Source organism: Myotis nattereri (genome assembly GCF_964212035.1).
Source record: "Myotis nattereri genome assembly, chromosome: 3".
NCBI classification, from domain to species: Eukaryota; Metazoa; Chordata; class Mammalia; order Chiroptera; family Vespertilionidae; genus Myotis; species Myotis nattereri.
The window spans coordinates 186048131-186066946 of NC_138077.1; the positions used below are offsets into that span (position 1 = coordinate 186048131).

The 18816-nt window shown below is 57.1% G+C and overlaps 1 protein-coding gene across 1 annotated transcript in view; it reads right to left on the minus strand.

Moving 5' to 3' along the window:
- Nucleotides 1-18816, minus strand: part of HIVEP3 (HIVEP zinc finger 3) — a 326138-nt gene that overhangs the window by 2796 nt on the left and 304526 nt on the right. The window contains exons 6-8 of the mRNA XM_081085788.1: nt 14005-14180; nt 7979-8065; nt 1449-2344 (exon numbers count right to left, since the gene is read on the minus strand). Of these exons, the coding sequence (XP_080941914.1) occupies nt 1449-2344; nt 7979-8065; nt 14005-14180 (1159 nt within the window). The remainder of the gene's footprint in view (nt 1-1448; nt 2345-7978; nt 8066-14004; nt 14181-18816) is intronic.

The following is an 18816-nucleotide window of genomic DNA, read 5'->3' on the forward strand; positions in this document are numbered from 1 at the left end:
TAGGATGGTGATGGTGGTGGCAGTGACGGTGTAGGATGGTGATGGTGGGGTAGGATGGTGATGGTGGTGACAGTGACGGTGTAGGATGGTGATGGTGGTGGCAGAGATGGATGGTGGTGACAGTGACGGTATAGGATGGTGATGGTGGGGTAGGATGGTGATGGTGGTGGCAGTGACGGTGTAGGATGGTGATGGTGGGGTAGGATGGTGATGGTGGTGGCAGTGACAGTGTAGGATGGTGATGGTGGGGTAGGATGGTGATGGTGGTAACAGTGACGGTGTAGGATGGTGATGGTGGGGTAGGATGGTGATGGTGGTAACAGTGATGGTGTAGGATGGTGATGAGGTGATAGTGACGGTGTAGGATGGTGATGTGGTGACAGTGTAGGGTGGTGATGTGGTGACAGTGACGGTGTAGGATGGTGATAGTGATGGTGTAGGATGGTGATGTGGTGATAGTGACGGTGAAGGATGGTGATGTGGTGACAGTGACGGTGTAGGATGGTGATGAGGTGATAGTGACGGTGTAGGATGGTGATGTGGTGATAGTGATGGTGTAGGGTGGTGATGTGGTGACAGTGATGGTGTAGGATGGTGATTTGGTGACAGTGACAGTGTAGGGTGGTGATGTGACAGTGACGGTGTAGGATGGTGATAGTGATGGTGTAGGATGATGATTTAGTGATAGTGACAGTGTAGGATAGTGATGTGGTGACTGATGGTGTAGGATGGTGATGGTGATGACAGTGACGGTGTAGGATAATAATGTGGTAACAGTGATGGTGTAGGATGGTGATGGTGGTGGCAGGATTGGTGTAGGATGGTGATGGTGGTTTAGGATGGTGATGGTGGTGGCAGGATTGGTGTAGGATGGTGATGGTGGTGTAGGATGGTGATGGTGGTAACAGTGACGGTGTAGGATGGTGATGGTGGTGGCAGAGATGGATGGTGGTGACAGCAGTGGTGAATGTGCTGACGATGATGTGAAACACTGACCAGGCTGATGAGGTGGTAATGGTGTGCTGCAGTGTAATGATGCTGAGACGGTGGGCGATGGTGTCAGTGACGGTGCTGAGGGTGAGACAGGGCTGGTGCTGGCTGTGATATCTCTGAGGTGCTGGTGACAGTGATGCTGGAGATGTGATGACTTTGGTTAAGCTCTGCCATCTGCTCAAAGAACACGGCGATGGGGATGGGGAGGGCGGGAGGAGAATGGCACAAGGCCAGTTCCAAAGCCTGTGCTCTGCTGCTTCTGAGGCTTCATCACTGGCTTCAGGCACCGCACGGTGCCCGGCACAGAAGGTGCCCCGTAAACGTTTGCTAAGTTATCGGTGACCATGGAGCTGGCAGAGCTACTTGGCTCTAGGGCTGGTGCCTCAGGGAGGCGCAAACTTGCAGCCCCCACCCATCAAGGAGGAGCGGCCCAGCCACTCGGGGCAGGAACTCACCCATGTGGAGGCGCAGGGCGCGGGGCTTCTGCCGAGAAGCTTGTGAGGTAGAGGCGCGGGCCTGTAGAGAGCCCACGGGGCCAGCCCCGGGCTTGGGCCGCACTCAGCCGCTGAGGGGCTGTCCGGCCCAGCCAAGGCCCACTTCCCTGGCAGCACTGACCGTGGTGGTGACTCGGCCTGGCCTGGTGACCGGCTCCTGGTGGGCGAGTCTCTGGGGGGTCCTGGGTCTTTGGCACCCTCTTGTTCGGGGGGCAGATGCACTCGGGGGGGCAGTTCCCTTCCCAGGGGGCGGAGGGTGAGAGGAGACAGCTCAAGTCTTGGAGACCCACAAGGGAGAGGGCCAATCTGGGAGCCAGGCAGGCGCAGGGCCGAGGCCTGTGGTTCTCGGGCCGGTGAATGTTGCTGGGGAGAGTCGCTTTTGGTTAGTGGGTGTTTGTGGGCAAGTGGTGAGCGGCTGCCTGCTTCCTTGCTGGGGGACCATGGCCTTCTCGGGGACAAGGCCTTGGAGCTCAGGGCTGAGCTGGTGTCCTTCTCCATGGGGCCCGGAAGGGCTGGCCCCAGCTGAGGGAGGCACAGGATGCTTTGGCTGGACCTGGAGCAACTGCCTGCTTCCGAGCCTGAGCTGCCCCACGTGGTCTGGTTGCCAGAGGTGGCATGTGGGGGCTGCGGGCCCTGAATGGGTGAGGAGTCTGCTGGCAGCGTGGCCGGCGGGCAGGGCAGGGGTGCCTCCGGGGATGGTCCTGACGGCTCATCCTGGCTCTCATCCTCATCCTCATCCTCGTCTTCATCCAGGTCTGAGTCTGAGTCTGAGTCCTCCAGGTCTGAAAACTGGTGCTCCGCCACAGCCTCCGAGCCCTCTCGCCCTTCCGCGTCCTGGAGCGGGTCGTCACTGGTTCCTGCGGGTGAACACAGGGGACCCGGTCACAGCTGGTCACAGCCGGTCACACCTGGGCCTCTGAGCCCCAGCGTCCTCGTCAGGAAACTGAGCCTGAGAGTCATGGCAATGGCATAAGGTCACCGAGACGATGCGGACTTGGCAAACACGGGCACGCTTTGCAAATAATCAGTGAACAAAATCACCTTCGTGTCTACCCTGTGCCAGGTCCGGTTCTAAGGGCTTCATGCGCACTAATTCGTTTAGTTCCCAACAATCCTGTGAGGTTAGCACTGTGCTCATCTTCACGTTACAGATGAGGAAACCGAGGTAAGGGAGATTAAGTGACTGGCCCAAGTGAGGTACACAGTAGGGCTGGGGCTGACCCACAGCAAAGGTGACAGCCCTCTTTTTGTGGTTTTGATTTCTTCATTAGTATTTCAAAGGCTCCACTATGAGCAAGTGAAGTCACCTTGCCGTGCCTCAGTCTCCCCTTTTGTCAAATGAGTGTGATAGTCTCACCTCACGGGGTTTCTTCTTCTTTATTTATTTATGTTTTTATTGATTTCAGAGAGGAAGGGAGAGGGAGAAAGAGATAGAAACATCAATGATGAGAATCACTGATTGACTGCCTCCTGCACGCCCCCTACTGGGGATCAAGCCTGCAACCCCGGCTTATGCCCTTGGCTGGAACCGAACCTGGGATCCCTCAGTCCGCAGGCAGATGCTCTCTCCACTGACCCAAACCAACTAGGGCACCTCACAGGGTTTGATAGTAAATGCACCACCTAACACATAGTGAGGACTCAAATAATTATGGTCCCTCTTAATACAGTTAAGAAGAAATCGATGATTCTGGGACACAGCAGCCATGCTGCCCAGTCCAGCAGCATGGAGCCCAATGTGGAACCACTTAAATTTTTAAGGGGGTGGGGGGGGGGCAATTCGAGAATGAATTATTAATAAATTTTTGCATTTCTTATGGTTCTAGGGGCCTCATATACAGTGTATAAATATATATTGTGACATATTTATGCATATCAATTCTATATTATATGTTTTGAAACTTTATTTGCTATTTTTTCATATCACTTCATATTATTATTATTATTATTATTATTTTTAACAATTTCATAGTGATTTCTTCCTCAGTACTTCAGTTGTCCTCTTGGTCTTTTGTTTTTCTCTTTCATGGATGCCATGTTCTTTGGAAGCTTGTTTAGACCAAGTTAATGGCCTTTAGGCTTCCTCCACATGAATAGGAGTTCACTTTTTGACTAAAAAGAATTGTATGTCACAGAGGGGGCATCAGGATTTTAGAGATGCTTAGGTGGGACATGGCCAGAAACAGGCTGGGAACCCCTGGTCTAAACACACTCCTGCCACCATGGCTGGGCTGCTGCTGGTGGTGCAATGCCACTGGGCAGGTGCAGGCCCAGCCTCGGGGTGGGGGTGGGGGTGGGGTGGGGTTGGCTAAACTGGCCTCGGGCTGCAGAGCCAGGTGCGGGTGGGGGAGCATTCTAGCAGCTCCTGCCCAGAGGACCTGCTATCCCTGCAGAAACCTGAGCTGCTCCCAGAGGGGGGTGGGGAGAGTGGAGCTCTGGAACATCAGCCTCCTGGTCTGACTTCTGGCAGGGCAGCCCCAACCAGCTGATTCACCTCTAACATGACAGAGTCTCATCTGGGCATCTCTGACATGGGCAGCGATCAGGACTCTAGGGAGAGCTCCACTAACATCTGGCCCAGCTGGCAGGCTCCTGAGGGTTTGGGTCCTGCTCACCCATCTCCAGGCTCATCGCCAGTCCCACTACCTCACTCAGACATACCAGCACCCATTCCACTACGGACCAAGAGAACTGGACACACGAGCTGACCCAGGCCACCGGTGCAGACAGGCTTCTGAACCCTGTCATGCCTAGACGCCCAGGGACCAGGAAGCACAGCATTCATGCTTCCAAATAGCTAATACACAGCAATAAGATGCACGAAATGGAAGACAGTGGCATCCAGGAAGATGTAGGTAAAAGACCAGGGGGTGGGGCTGGGGCTGGGGTTGGGGCTGGCAGGTGAAGGGAGGGCCCAGGAGTCAAGGAACTAGGTCGCCTGGCAGCTGGGAGCTGAAGATGAGAGAAGGGGAGGGACCTGGATATAGAAGGGAAGGGGTGTGGAAGGGAGCAGGGATATGGAAGGGAGCAGGGATGTGGAAGGGAGAGGCTACAGAGGGAAGCAAGGAGGTGGAAGGGAGGAGCTGTGGAAGGAAGCAGGGATGTGGAAGGGAGGGGTTGTGAAGGGAGCAGGGATGTGGAAGGGAGAAGCTGTGAAGGAAGCAGGAATGTGGAAGGGAGGAGCTGTGAAGGGAGCAGGGATGTGGAAGGGAGGGGCTGTGAAGGGAGCAGGGATGTGGAAGGGAGAAGCTGTGAAGGAAGCAGGAATGTGGAAGGGAGGGGCTGTGAAGGGAGCAGGGATGTGGAAGGGAGAGGCTGTGAAGGGAGCAGGGATGTGGAAGGGAGGAGCTGTGGAAGGAAGCAGGGATATGGAAGGGAGGAGCTGTGAAGGGAGCAGGGATGTGGAAGGGAGGAGCTGTGAAGGGAGCAGGGATGTGGAAGGGAGGAGCTGTGAAGGGAGCAGGGATGTGGAAGGGAGGGGCTGTGAAGGGAGCAGGGATGTGGAAGAGAGGAGCTGTGGAAGGAAGCAGGGATGCGGAAGGGAGGAGCTGTGAAGGAAGCAGGGATGTGGAAGGGAGGAGCTGTGAAGGGAGCAGGGATGTGGAAGGGAGGGGCTGTGAAGGGAGCAAGGATATGGTAGGGAGGGGGGTGAAAAATATCCTTCGAAGTTTTGCCCCAGGCCAATCTTTAGCGGAGGCAGGCTTCAGACCCAGAAGTTCCTGGGCAGGGCCTCCCCCTCATTTACATATGGGGAAATACAGGCCTAGAGGGGGGCAAGAGGGGCTTCCCAGGATCACCCAAGGGGCAGTGGCCAAGTCAGCACTAAGGGTTATGACTCTTGTGTATTATACTGCCAGTTCAAAAATGATTTTATGCATCGAGTAGCAGCAAATGGTCTGGGTTTGAATCTCAGCCCCCCCTCTTTCTTGCTGTGTGATGGTGGATCATTCACTTTCTCTCTGTGTTCAGTTTTCTCATCTGTAAAGTGGGGGTAAGAATAATTAAAGCCACCACATGACGCTTACAACACATAGTAAGTTCCTAATAAATCTCAGCGATTATCTCAGGTAGCCAGGACCTCAGCAGACAGCCAGCACTGCGAGCACCTCCCAGCTGAGGTCAGAGGGAGAGTCAGGACAGGGTCCTCCGATCCCCAGCAGGGAAGCTCCTAAGACCCTCTCTAAGCAAGAGGAGGCTGAGGCTCAGAGCAGGCTGCTGGCCTGCCCTGGACAGCTGTTGCAGGGTGATGGAAGCCAAGGGTCCTCTGCCCAGGGCAGGGTTCGGCAGGCCCGCACATCTGGGCTCCTGCAGGGCTCAATGGCATGCTCCTATCCTGGGGGCCCACTCCTAGCGCCCCTCAGGGAGCTACGGGTCACTGAATGAAGCGCGCTCACGGGCGTTGGCCACGCGGTGGCGCTGGTGCTCAACCTCCTCGCTACCAGGGGCGGAGCTGCGGCGCTGGCCCAGCCACCGGAGGCAGTGGTTCCTAGGTGTGCCGATCGCCACTTAGTGTCTAACAGACATGCTCCTCCCAGAATCTTCCTCATCTTGGGAAGTAGCAACTCCATCCTTCCAGTGTCTTAGGTTACAAACCTCGGACTCACCCTTGGCTCCTTTTTCCCCAAATCCCCCACACCTCTCACCTCCAACGTGTTAGCAAAATCTGTTGACTCTACCTGCAGAGTGCATGCGGAATCCCAACACCTCTCCCCACCTCCACCCAGCCCACCCTGTCCCAGCCTACGTGTGCTCAGCCGCGCCCCCTACCAGCGGTCCCCGGCACACAGCCAGTCACAGAAAGTCAGAGGACATCACTTCCTCACCTCACCGAATAGCCAAGTCTGTCCCTTGACCTTCACTACCCCAGCTCTTTCTGACCTCATCACCCCCAACTCTAGTCTTCAGGGGCTCTGCACCTGCTGATCCCTTTGCAGGGAGAGCCCTTCCCAGACGCTGCATGGCTTCACACCAGCCTAACAGGCCCCCTCCCCACACTTCCCAGCTCCTCACTTAACAGTTTTTGCTTCATACTCATTGGCCCTGCCCAACACACATGTTCCTTGCCAGCTCCCCTCCTTCTTCAAGGATGCAAGCTTGTGAGGACAGGAACTATGCTCTATTCACTGCAGAACCTCCAGCACCTAGAAGAAGGCCTGGAACAGGGCTGGTGCTCGGATATTATTTCCGTAAGGAATGCATTGATTTCATCCTCAGATAAGGTGGGCACAGCCATCCTTTTGGCCTCACTGGGAAAATGAGGTTGGGAGAGAGGCAGGGACCAGTCCAGGGTCCTGCAGTTGACCCCCAGTGTAGTGCCAGTCATAACCTCTTGATTCCCACCCAGGGAGGGCTCAGGCTCCCCCAGCCCATCAGGCATTGGGCTGGTGTAGAGCCAACATTTATTTGTGACCTTGGGCATGCCTTTTACCTGTCTGAGCTTTCCTTTCCTCAACTTAAAATGGGCCACACAAGTTTCCACCACTAGTCACGAGGACTCAGTGAGACAACTGTAAATGGCCTGATGTACATTCTTGGTAAGTAATGATAACCCCATTCCTCGTTTTGGGGGAACAGCCCTACGTTCATTGCATTCTATTCAATAAAGATGATATATTTCACCCAAAAGAAAATATGATCTAATGCATTTGTAAGACTGCAAACACATCCCCAAATCAGAAAAACAAAAGCAACAAAAGCAGAAACACACACACACACACACACACACACACACACACACACACACAGCCTGTCCACCTGCCGAAGCCCCTGTGGCCTCCTCCTTGGTTGCTGAGGCTGGGCAGGGTCCTGCCCGACCCACTGCCTTAGATTCACCTTCTCCTCTGCCATGTCTCCTCAGAAACTGGTTCTGATACGATGCCTCTTGCTGAGGAAGGACTACAACTGGATGTGGAGCTGGCATGTGGGATGGGAGGGGAGCGGCAGGTGTGGCTTTGGCTCTCTTGAAGACTCCAGCTCTAAAAGGCCCAGGGGCCAGCCCCCTGTCCACAGTGTGTAGGTGTGAGTGTGGGCATCAGCGTGTAGGAGAGCGTACCTCAGAGTGGCAAGGTGAGGATTTGCTAGGATACTTTGCTGCTATAATGGCATATGTTTAGAACAGACTTGACATGCAGTGGGTGCTGTCAATGTTGACTGGGATTACTCACTGTATTAATTTCCTCAACACACATTTACTGAGCACCCTCAAGCGCAAGACACTCCCCCTGCATGGTAGACTGTAACGCACAATAGTTATAGCTGCACAGCACGGACTCTCAGTGTATGGGAGGGAGGCGGTTATTCTGTGAATTTAACCCCTGTCTCCCAATAGTTGGGAAAATTGGAAGAGAGGGAGGGGAGGCGGGGGGGGGGTCAGAAAAAAGGAGGACAGAAAGGAAGGGGATGGGGATGGTGAGGGGGACAGGAAGAGGAGCAGGCAGAGGAGGGGGAGGGGGAGGTGGAGAGGAGGGAAAGGCAAGTTGGCAATTTGTTACCTTCTTCGGCTTCCAGCTCCTCCAGCACCCCCGTCTCTTGGCACTTTTTGCTGTGGGCCTTCGACTTCATGTGCTTAGTCAGATTCCCTGGAAAGGAATGAGAACAGACTGAGGCTTGGTTGGAGGGCAGGGGCCAGGGCAGTCCCAGGGCACGCAGAGGCAGCCCCTGGCTGGCAGGCCATGGCTCACAGACTGGCTGTGACCCTACCAGCTTTAGGGGCTGGGCAGGGGCCTGTACTCAAGCTGGAAGTGCAGCCTCAGCCACCCTTCAAGGCAGCATACAGGAACTGGGGTGTGGGGTGGGCTGTGAGGGGGCACAGGGTATAATGAGAAAGTGAGATGCTGGTTAAGAAAAACAAACAAAAAAGAAATTAAAAGACATCTCATGCCTAGGCTTTTCCTGCTTTTGATTGGACTCCAGGCCCAGGAGCTGGTGACACTCATCAAGCAGGTTGTTGGCTTGGCCATCTCCCATGCTTGGTGGCGACAGGGCTCCTGCTCACCAACACGGTGGTTTGGGTACGAGGATGCCCTTCCAGTTGAGGAGACTTCTAGGGCAGCCCACAGGCTGGGCCCAAGACCTGGCTTCCTTAGAAAGGTAATGTCCTGAGCCTCAGTTTCCCCAGGTCACTGTGCAGTGCAGTGGAGGAAAGGCTGGGCAAAGGCCCTGCCCACTCTATGCCCATGGAGTCCTCAGGGGTGGCTAACTCTGCCCCAAGTGGTCAGTTCAGCCCCACAACCGATGAGCAGGGACCGCTGCTCTGTGAAATCAAGACAAAGGTAGAACACCTTCAACGCCTCCCCCCCCCCCACACACACACACGTGTGCTCAGCACTTCGCAGGCCCTAGAGCTCGGCGGCAGGATGCAGGCCAGATGCCTCACAATGTTCCTTTGGGCCCAGAAGCTACCTCCAAAGGTGACATGCTCATCGCTGCTCTGTGGATTGCTACATTTCCATATGGTCCTTCATGCTATAAACCATACATTCCCTGAGTTAGGTGCTCTGTCTCACGGATCTTAACAGTTGGTAAGTCTGATGGATGAATGGAAGAAAGAAGAATGGATATTTAACAGATGCATAAGGGAGACTGGTGGATGGGTGGATAGATAAGAGGAAATACAGAGGAAAGGAAGGACCAGAAGAGATGGACAGACGGAAGGGACACTGGATGATGAGATAAGCAGATGGATAGATGGGGGATAAAATATTAGATGAAAAATAGAAATGAGAGAGTAGATGGAAAGTGGGTCAATAAACGAATGGGAGGATGGAGAACTGGATAGGAGGATAGACATGAACGAATGGGTGAATGGATGCATGCACATTCACACGCAGGGGAGGCCAGACAGGCAGGAGATAAAGAAATGTATGGAAGGATGGACTGGTGGGAGGACAAATGTGAGAAGGGGAGGGACATATAGAATGAGAAAACCAGTGGGGAGATGTAGATAGGAAGGCAAACTATTATATGTGAGGATGGGAGAAGTGGATAAATGGGAGGGTAGACGATGGATGGGTAGGTGAACCAAATGGGTGGTTCTTAATCACACTGAGAATTTTAAGGAGCCTTTAGGGTTCGGTGGGAGGGTAATGGGAACCTCAAGCTGGGATTTCTTGAAGTGTGGAGGTCAAGGGCAACAGGGATGGAAGAGGAGCTGTGTCTCTTCTCTCCTCCCCTTAGTCGTAGTTCATGCCTGCCTCTCTCACCTCCAATTTTCCTCTTATAACCGGGCAGAAACCTTGGTCCTTTACTGCTGACCAAATTGGGAGCAGAGTCATCGCTTCCAGAGAATCCTGGGGCCAAAGGGTTCCCAACGGCCCCTACCCAGCATCAGGGGCCCCGCCTCACTGTCGCGAGTGGGCAAACCCTGAATGGGACGTCAGGGGTGGTAAAGGCAGCTGGGGTCTTCCATGGGCCAAACTGTCTACTGAGGTTCTGGGACCACCCTGCCCCCAGCTCCCCAGACCCCTGCCCCTGACTTCCCCAGACGACAGGACCGTGGACGTTGCCCATTCTGGCTATGATGTTATTTGTTGTACATGTTCCGCCTGGAAGGTCTGGGTCACTTTTCAACTAAGTGAGATGCCGAGCACACAATGGTGCACAACAGCCACGTGTGGGAAATGCTCTTTCATCACAGAAGCAAAGTCTTGGAAGGAACCTCACAGACCATGTAATCCAACCCCCACCGGGCCCAGGTTTCCTGCTTGTGCCCTAGCTCTGCATCTTAGCGCTGATGACACCATTGATGGTCTCCGCCGCTGGGATGCCACGGGAGGGCTCCTGCCAACCAGCACAGTGAACCAGCCAGCAAGGCCACGCTGCCAGTTCGCGCAGAGCCCTGTCTAGACCCGCGTCTTAGGACTCCAGCGCCTTGCCTCTCCACGTGGGCGAATGGAGCCAGGGTGGTCTAGGAGCTTGGCGGCCTTGGGTTTGCATTTGGGCTCTGCCACTTGCTGGCTGTGTGCTCCTGGGCAAGTTTCTTAACCTTCTGAGCCTCAGTTTCTGCAACTCTAAAGCAATACCCACCTCTCAGGCCTCTGGTCAGCTGCTGAGAGAGCAGGTAGAGTGGCAGCAGAGAGTGCCTGGCAGAGGGCAGACACCTACCACATGGGACCTTCTTCCTTCCCATCCCTTGTGCTACCCCAGCCCAAGGCAATCACTCCTATTGAGCACCAGGGGACTCTACCATGTGCCCACTCTGGGTGTCAAGGAGAGAGATGCTGAGATGATGCTGGTGATGCAGGTGGCTTTGCCCTTGCCTGGGCTCAGAGGCTCTTAGGAGAAGGTACCAGACAGCCCCAGGGGTTGCTTTCCCCTCTCCTGCCCTGGAGCCTGCAGGGAGGAGGCAGGGCTTCCAGGGGACCGAGCCTGGGTAGGCTGTGTGGGTGGTAGGAGCGAATCTGGATGGGCGGCCCTGAGTGCTACCAGCGCCTCCCTGACGGCCCCTCCTGGCCTTTATCCTCTGAGCAGCGGAGGTGCACCCAACGGCCGCAGGCGTCTTTTTAAGCCTGGCCTTCATTCCTCTGTCCATGGGCAGAGTCGTGGATGCCATGCAGAGTCCTCAGCTTCTCCAGGTCATCCCAGCCACCCCACCTCACCCCCACCCCACCCCTACCCCCACCCCCAGCCCCACCAAAACCCCCACAGTCCTGGAATGAGGGAGGAAAGGCAGGTGGATGGAAAATGGTGGCGTCTGGACGAGAGGCAGAACCTCCACTGAGAGCGGTAGCCAATGGCCCACCTTCCGCTTTGACCACCATCCTCCCTCTGCCCCTGCAGCCCGTGGGCCATGAGGCCCGCCCGCCCGTCATCTCTGTCCCCTGAGGCGATCGGTGCAAGCCCCGCCCTCCGGGCTTCTGGGAGCCATCTGAGAAGAGGAAAGGGACCCCCAGGCCTCCACAGGGACATCCCAGGAGGCCCTCCCTCACCCCACCCACTGAGGCGCCCCTCAGCAGTGCCCAGGGGCCGAGCTGCCCCCACAACATCTAACACAGAGACAGAGACACAGACAGGCAGACAGAGACGGACAAGAAGGCCCTGAGGACCACCAGGCCCAGCCTCAGCTCTCCCACAGCCTGGCTGGGCCAAAGCCCGAGCGGGAGGAGAGGGAGAAATGGAGGCCGCCCGGTGGGGCTGCAGCTGGGAGAGGAGGGGTGGCTTCTGAGTGACAGCCCAGGAGGAGCAGGAGCCTCCATCCTGCCCTTCCCTCACTTCCTCTCCCCCACATGCAGAGAGCCAAGGGTGAGCGTTCTCTGCTTCAACCCCCTCCCCACCAGCCCTCCCTGTACTCTCAGAGCCCGAGATGCCTCTATTCCAGATCTGCTTGCTGCCTTGGCTCTGCAGGTGCTGCCTCTGAAAGCCTCTGTGAGCAGCAAGCAACTAGCACGGTCCCTGATCTCTGGTTAGCGCAAAGTCCCCTGGGCCGGCCTTCAGGGCAACTTGGGACACAGCCTGCACCCTGAGACCCACCCCCAGGGCATGCGAGGGGCGCCAGCCCCCTGCTCAGGTTTGAGCTCAGGACCAGCCAGGGCTCTGTCCCTCCCGGCTCCCAGGGACTGGGAAGCGCTGCAGATAGGCTCCATGGCTCCAGTGTGGGAGCTGCTCAGAAAGGGGGCTCCTGCCAGGGAGCCAGGGGTGTCTCAGCCCCGGGAAACACAGACCTGGCCTTTCCCCGCAGAACAGGCTGCGGGAGGGGACCAGGGCTCCTGGGAGACTGCCCTGGTGGGCGCTCGGCAGAATGGATGTTTCAGGTTCACTGGCAGGGTGAGCTCCCCAAGGTGAAGGGCAGCTCCGCAGGGGCCCGGGCTGGGAGGTGCTCTTGAGCAGGGCCGCAGCTCTGACCCCTGCTGAGGCCACCTGATGGGTCACCTGATGTTGCCACTCCCACCAGAGAGGGGGGAGGTGCTCCCAAGGAGGAATGGGATGGGGTGATGCCCACAAGGTCCTGGCTCTGGTGACAGCTCTAGCTTTAACAGTCACTTCCGGTTTTTGGAACTCCCTTTCTTCACCTTCAAGGCGGGTGCTTGGATAAGAGATTTTTGACATTCAGAGTCTAAGACTGTTATTTAAATTGCAGTCACTCCTTCCCATCTTTCTCCTCCATAAAGTCCCCAAGGGCTGCCTGAGGCGAGGGGAAGTGAGAGTGCAGGGCGCATGGGGGACCCACCCGCATCCGGGGGAGCTGCACAGGGCGGGGGGGGGGGCAGGGGCAGATCTCCTGCCCTGGCTGCCCTGGGGGACCCCGTCCAGCGCTGTTTATGAGACACCAACAGAGAAGAGGGTGAGGACAAGGAGGGGGGACCACCTCCATCCAAACCAAAACCTTGGCGGGAAAGTGAGCTCCACTGAGGATGATGGCGAGAGGGCAGAGGAGGGGGCCTGTTCAAGGGTTAGAGACCAGAGACGCACCCGCTGAGAGGAGGCCATGACCAGTGGTGGGATAAGCTGCCCCTGACGAGCACAGAGACCCGAAGGGCTGCACGAGGAGGAGGAGGAGGAGGAGGAGGAGGAGGAGGAGGTGAGGGAGGCTGCGGAGCCCTCGCAGCTGCGGCCCCCTCTCGCTGGGAGCAGCTTAACCAACAGAAGGAAGGTCAAGAACTGGCGAAGGGCGACCTGCTCTGGAGTCTCAGCCACTGAACACCGCGTGGTCCTTGTGCCCAAACCCTGACCCCAGAATCTGCAAAGCACAAGAGGCTGAAGCCACCAGGGAGCCGAGGGCCCAGGCCTTTCTCCCAGTGCCCCTGCCTGCTCAGCCACGGGGAGCAGTGAGCAAGCGCAGTGTCCCTGCCTGTCCCGCAGGAACAGCCAACGGGGTGAGCCGAGAGCCGGGTCAGGGACGCAGCCCCCCTCGTCCACACCAGGGCGGGCGGCTGCGGCGGCCGCCACCACCACCTGCCCTCACACCTGTGGGGGCCTGCCCTCAACAGCCAGCCCTTCCTCCTTTCACAGGTGCCTGCCAGGCCTGCGCTGCTCTGCTGTGGAGTGTGGCCGGGCCGGATGGCAAGGCTGCCAGTCTGGATGCGGGAGGCCGGGCCCTGTGCCGAGAGCTGCAGAGAAGCTGGGCAGAGCAGGGCCTTGGTCTGAGTGGTGAGGTGGGTGGAGGCCGAGGTGGACTCTCGCATGAGAAGTGACCGTGAGTGTATTCAGTGGCTCGGAGTGGAATGGATTTCCAAATGCAAGCGTGGCAGTGACAGGTGTGGATGCTGGAGTTTGTCAGGTGGGTGGACAAAGGGCTTAGGAGACATGCAAAGGAAGGGGTGGGTGATGAGAGCAAACCCAAACCAGGAGGGTGCAAGAGGGCCTCCAGGCGGTGGGGAGTGCCAGGTGCGGGGCGTGTGTGGTCCAAGAGGACAGGCTGGGGGGCGGTCTGGAGCCAGCTGCTCTGCCATTGGGGAACCCAGGAAGTGGGGGTGCCCCAGGCCCAGGCAGAGAGGTCTGGGCCCCTGAGCTCTGTGCGGTGGCTCCCAGAGGGGAGCTGCCTGCAGCGGCGGGGCCAGCGGCCCAGCTGACTGTCTCTTACCTTTGGTTTTAAAAGCAAAGTGACAGTGCTTGCACACATAGGGCCGGACATCAGTGTGGGTGCGGATGTGTTTCTTCAGCATGCTGGGCTTCTTGCAGCGAATTCCACACTCCTCACAAACATACTTCCCTCGGCCGCGGCCTCGCACATATACATACTCTTCGTTTGATTTGTACCTATGAGCAACAGGCGTCAGGGTAAAGGAAACAAAAGGAGGAGAAGAGGCAGGTCCCCACCTCAGAAGATGCGCGCGCTTCCTAGCTGCGTCTGGCCCGGTGCAGGCGCTGGGAGAGGGGGACGCAGAGCCAGAGCAAACCATCTGGGTGATGGGGACAAGGCACCCTGGGGATCCAGCATGGACCCCTGCACCTGCCCTGCCCCTCAGACTGGGGGAGGCCCCTAATCCCCTCCCAGAGCCAGCAGACCTTGGTGCCTCCTGCCGGGAGGTGAGGCCACAGGTCCGCAGAGGGACCTCTGTTCCAGAGCCAGCCGGGCACCAGCTTCTGCCCACAAACAACGGCCACTCTGGGCCACCAGCGATACAAAGAGTAAAAAATCAGGTGACAGCCACGGCTCTAGCAGCTACCACGTCCGATCGCTCAGGCTGCGCTGGGCACCTGACCCGAATTATACCACAAGCACGAGGAAGAGCCCCTAAGAGCAGAGGCTCCACAGCCAGAAAGAGATGGAACTGGGATCTGGACCTGCCGTCCACCTCCCCCGACGGCGGTGCTAAGCCTGCCAGGAAGGCCCCCAGACGCTCGGTGAGGGGAGGACGAGGGACGGCCATCATTTCTCTGTCCTCACAATGTGGAAACCGGGAGCCCTGCACCCTCTCCCCAGAGTCTGGCCTCCAGAGATCACGTGAGTGGGAGTTGCTAACCGCCTTCAGGAGCCACTCCCGTGCTGGGCCTCAGGGCCACCAGGGCCATTGGACCTGCATCAGAATGCTCTTATGTCCACTTGGAAGGAAACCCATGAGGCTCACTCATACCGTCCTCACCCAAATGCCTTCCTGCCTAACGCTACAGATGTGCAAGTCTCCGGAGCGGCGGGAAGGCTGTGCTGGCGGAGGGCTGGGGAGGGGATCCTGGTGTAATTCCAGAAGCGCTCCCTGACTCATGAGGCCTGGAGGTCCCAGGGTATGGCTGCCTGAGGGAGGCGTGGCCTCTCAGCCTGCTGAGCCTGCCTTGAGGTCCAGCAAGAGGCCTGTGTCCCCCACTCGCCCTACAACACGCCCCTGTCCACGTGATGTGAAGCTCAAGCGTGGGGGGCAGGCACAGAGGGGCAGGAGGTGCTGGGAGACTGAGGAAGAGACAGCAGCTGGGACCCCGTCCTGCTCCGCAGGGGCCATCAGCTGACCCTGGGGGACATCACAGGATGGGCTTGAAAGAGGGAACTCGGGGGAGCTGGCAGGCAGGACACAGTGATCACCATCACACACATGCACATACACACCGCCTCCCCACACTCACACACACACACTCACATACTCACACACACCACCTCCCCATGCTCACCTAGACACACACACACATGTTCACATACTCACACTACCTCCCCATGCTCATACTCAGACACACACACTCACATACTCACACACACTGCCTCCCCACGCTCACCTAGACACACATACGCTCACTTACACTGCCTCCCCACACTCACATACTCATACACACACACTCACATACTCATGCTGCCTCCCCATGCTCACACTCACACACACACACGCACATACTCACACGCCACCTCTCCATGCTCACATACTCACACACACCACCTCCCCATGCTCACCTAGACACACACACGTTCACATACTCACACTACCTCCCCATGCTCACTTAGACACACACACTCACATACACGCACTGCCTCCCCATGCTCACCTAGACACACATACGCTCACTTACACTGCCTCTCCACGCTCACATACTCAGACACACACGCTCACATACTCACACACACCACCTCCCCACGCTCACCTAGACACACACGCTCACATACACTGCCTCCCCATGCTCACACTTAGACACATACACATTCACATACTCACACACACTGCCTCCCCACTCACACTTAGACACACACACCCTCACATACTCACACACACCATCTCCCCACTCTCATCTAGACACACACATGCTCATATACACACACTACCTCCCAATTCTCACTCTTAGACCCACACTTGCTCACATATACTCATGTACCACACTCACTCACACTCACGCTGACACGCACTCATATATATTCACACTCACACCCACACACTCATGTACTCACATACTCACCTCACATACACTCACTCAATCCCCTCACTCACACAGTGACACACACACTCACACCTCACATATTGATACTCACAAACGCACACACACTCACATACATGCATTCACACGTGGACCGCTGTCTGTGGGTACAGGTGGATCCTGTTTTTTGGCATCCGATGCCTCTCAAGTTGTCTAAACCAGCGGTTGCCAACCTTTCACACCTCATGGACCACCAGTGGTCCACAAACCACCGGTTGGTGGCCGCTGTCTAAACCACCCTTTCTCCCCCTGCAGTTCAGGTGCCCAGTCCTCAGGCTGGAGGTAGCTCTTCCCCTGATTTAGGGCAAAGCACTACCTTGTTTTTGAGGGGCGGAACTGAAGGCCGTGGAGGAGGGTGGGGGAGAAATGACTCTTTGTTCTTATGAAGAGCACCCTAGGTGCAGCACTTCACCCTCACGTAGCTGGCTTCCTGGACCCAGCCCGCTACCACAGCGGTCTGAGGGGGGCGCCCTTTCCCGCTGCAGAAGAAAGAAGGGGACTTGGTCTCCTCTTTGCAGTGGAGGTTCCACCACCTGGCCACCTCCCTTTGGCCCTGCTCGGCGGGTCCATGGCACCCCTCCCCTCTGACATCCAGCCATCACGGCGTCCTCAGCGTCCCCCTTTCCTTCACCCCAGTGCCGTAGTGGGCGCCATGAGGTCCCTCCCACACTGGCCACAGCCACCCTGACTTCTGCCATATCTGGGCTTTGCTTTAGGCTCAAGCCCAACTCAGAAGCAGGCCACCGGGTGCAGCTGTCATTTCTTCCTCCAGAGCAGGCTTATATCACACAGCCCTCCCAGGTGGAGATGCACACACACAGAAAGGCCTCGGAGATAACCTGGCCGAGCCCCAACTCGGGGAGGGAGGAAGGGGAGAAACCTCCACACCATGGACAGTGGGCTGGGCCAGGGTCAGAAATACAAAACTAAGATGCTGACCTTGGTCTCTAGGGTGAGTAACAGGTACTGAAAACACCGAGAGGGAGGGAAGGAGAGAGGGAGGGAGGGAGGGAGGGAGGGAGGGAGGGAAACGAAGGGAGGGAGGGGGAGAGAGAGAGAGGGAGAAGAAGAAGAAGAAGAAGAAGAAGAAGAAGAAGAAGAAGAAGAAGAAGAAGAAGGAAAAAGAAAGGAGAAGAAGAAGAGAGGAGAGGAGAGGAGAGGAGAGGAGAGGAGAGGAGAGGAGAGGAGGGGAGGGGAGAGGAGAGGAGAGGAGGGGAGGGGAGGGGAGAGGAGAGGAGAGGAGAGGAGAGGAGAGGAGAGGAGGGGAGGGGAGGGGAGGGGAGAGGAGAGGAGAGGAGAGGAGAGGAGAGGAGAGGAGAGGAGGGAAGGGGAGAGGAGAGGAGAGGAGAGGAGGGGAGGGGAGGGGAGGGGAGAGGAGAGGAGAGGAGAGGAGGGGAGGGGAGAGGAGAGGAGAGGAGAGGAGGGGAGGGGAGGGAAGGGGAGAGGAGAGGAGAGGAGGGGAGGGGAGGGGAGAGGAGAGGAGAGGAGAGGAGAGGAGGGGAGGGGAGGGGAGAGGAGAGGAGAGGAGGGAGAGGAGAGGAGAGGAGAGGAGAGGAGAGGAGAGGAGAGGAGAGGAGGGGAGGGGAGAGGAGAGGAGAGGAGGGGAGGGGAGAGGAGAGGAGAGGAGGGGAGGGGAGAGGAGAGGAGAGGAGGGGAGGGGAGGGGAGAGGAGAGGAGAGGAGAGGAGGGGAGAGGAGAGGAGAGGAGAGGAGAGGAGGGGAGAGGAGAGGAGAGGAGAGGAGAGGAGAGGAGAGAGAACAGACAATATACCAAGTGCTGTGGGTGGCCAGGGAGGCCCAGCAGGGGTCTGAACTGGCCTTTGCAGAATAAATTCTTTCATGCAGGTCTCAGTGGAGGAGTTGGGTCTGACTGTGAGACTCCTGTTTTGGGAGACCCCTCTGGCCAAGCATGGGGGGCGGTGTGGGCCCGAGGCCTGGGACCAGAGAAGTGTTACAACTGTGTGGAGCCAAGTGGGCAGAGGCCGGGCCGGAGGAAAGAGGACACAGATTCAAGAGGTTGGGGCAGGAGGAGAAAGTGGGTAAGGAGCCTTCTCTCCGCTTCCCACCACCCACCACCAAGGCAAGCCCTTGTCCACTTTACAGGCTCACATTCGTGCCATTTCCTCGCTTTTCCTGCTGTGATTCTTCATTGAAGGCGAACGGTAGGGCTCAGAGGTCTGACGCCCAGCACAGCTCCAAAAATAGGAGGTGCCTTTTACTCTAAAGAAAGTAGTTCGACAAGTAGAGATGCTGTGGGGTGAACGACCAAGTGCAAGGCCTAAGAACCCCCAGTCAGGCCCCAATCCTGGGCTGCATGAAGCCAGCTCAGGTGAAGAGAGTGCACCAGGGCCCTGCTTTGGACCAGACAGTGAGATTTGGGAGGGACTGGGCCTCTTGTGTTCAGAGAAGTGAAACTGCCAAAGAGGAGCGGTCTCCTTAAATGTGCACAGTACCTGGAGTTGCTCCAGCCTTCAGCAGGCCCTGACCTGCAGGGTTCTCCAACA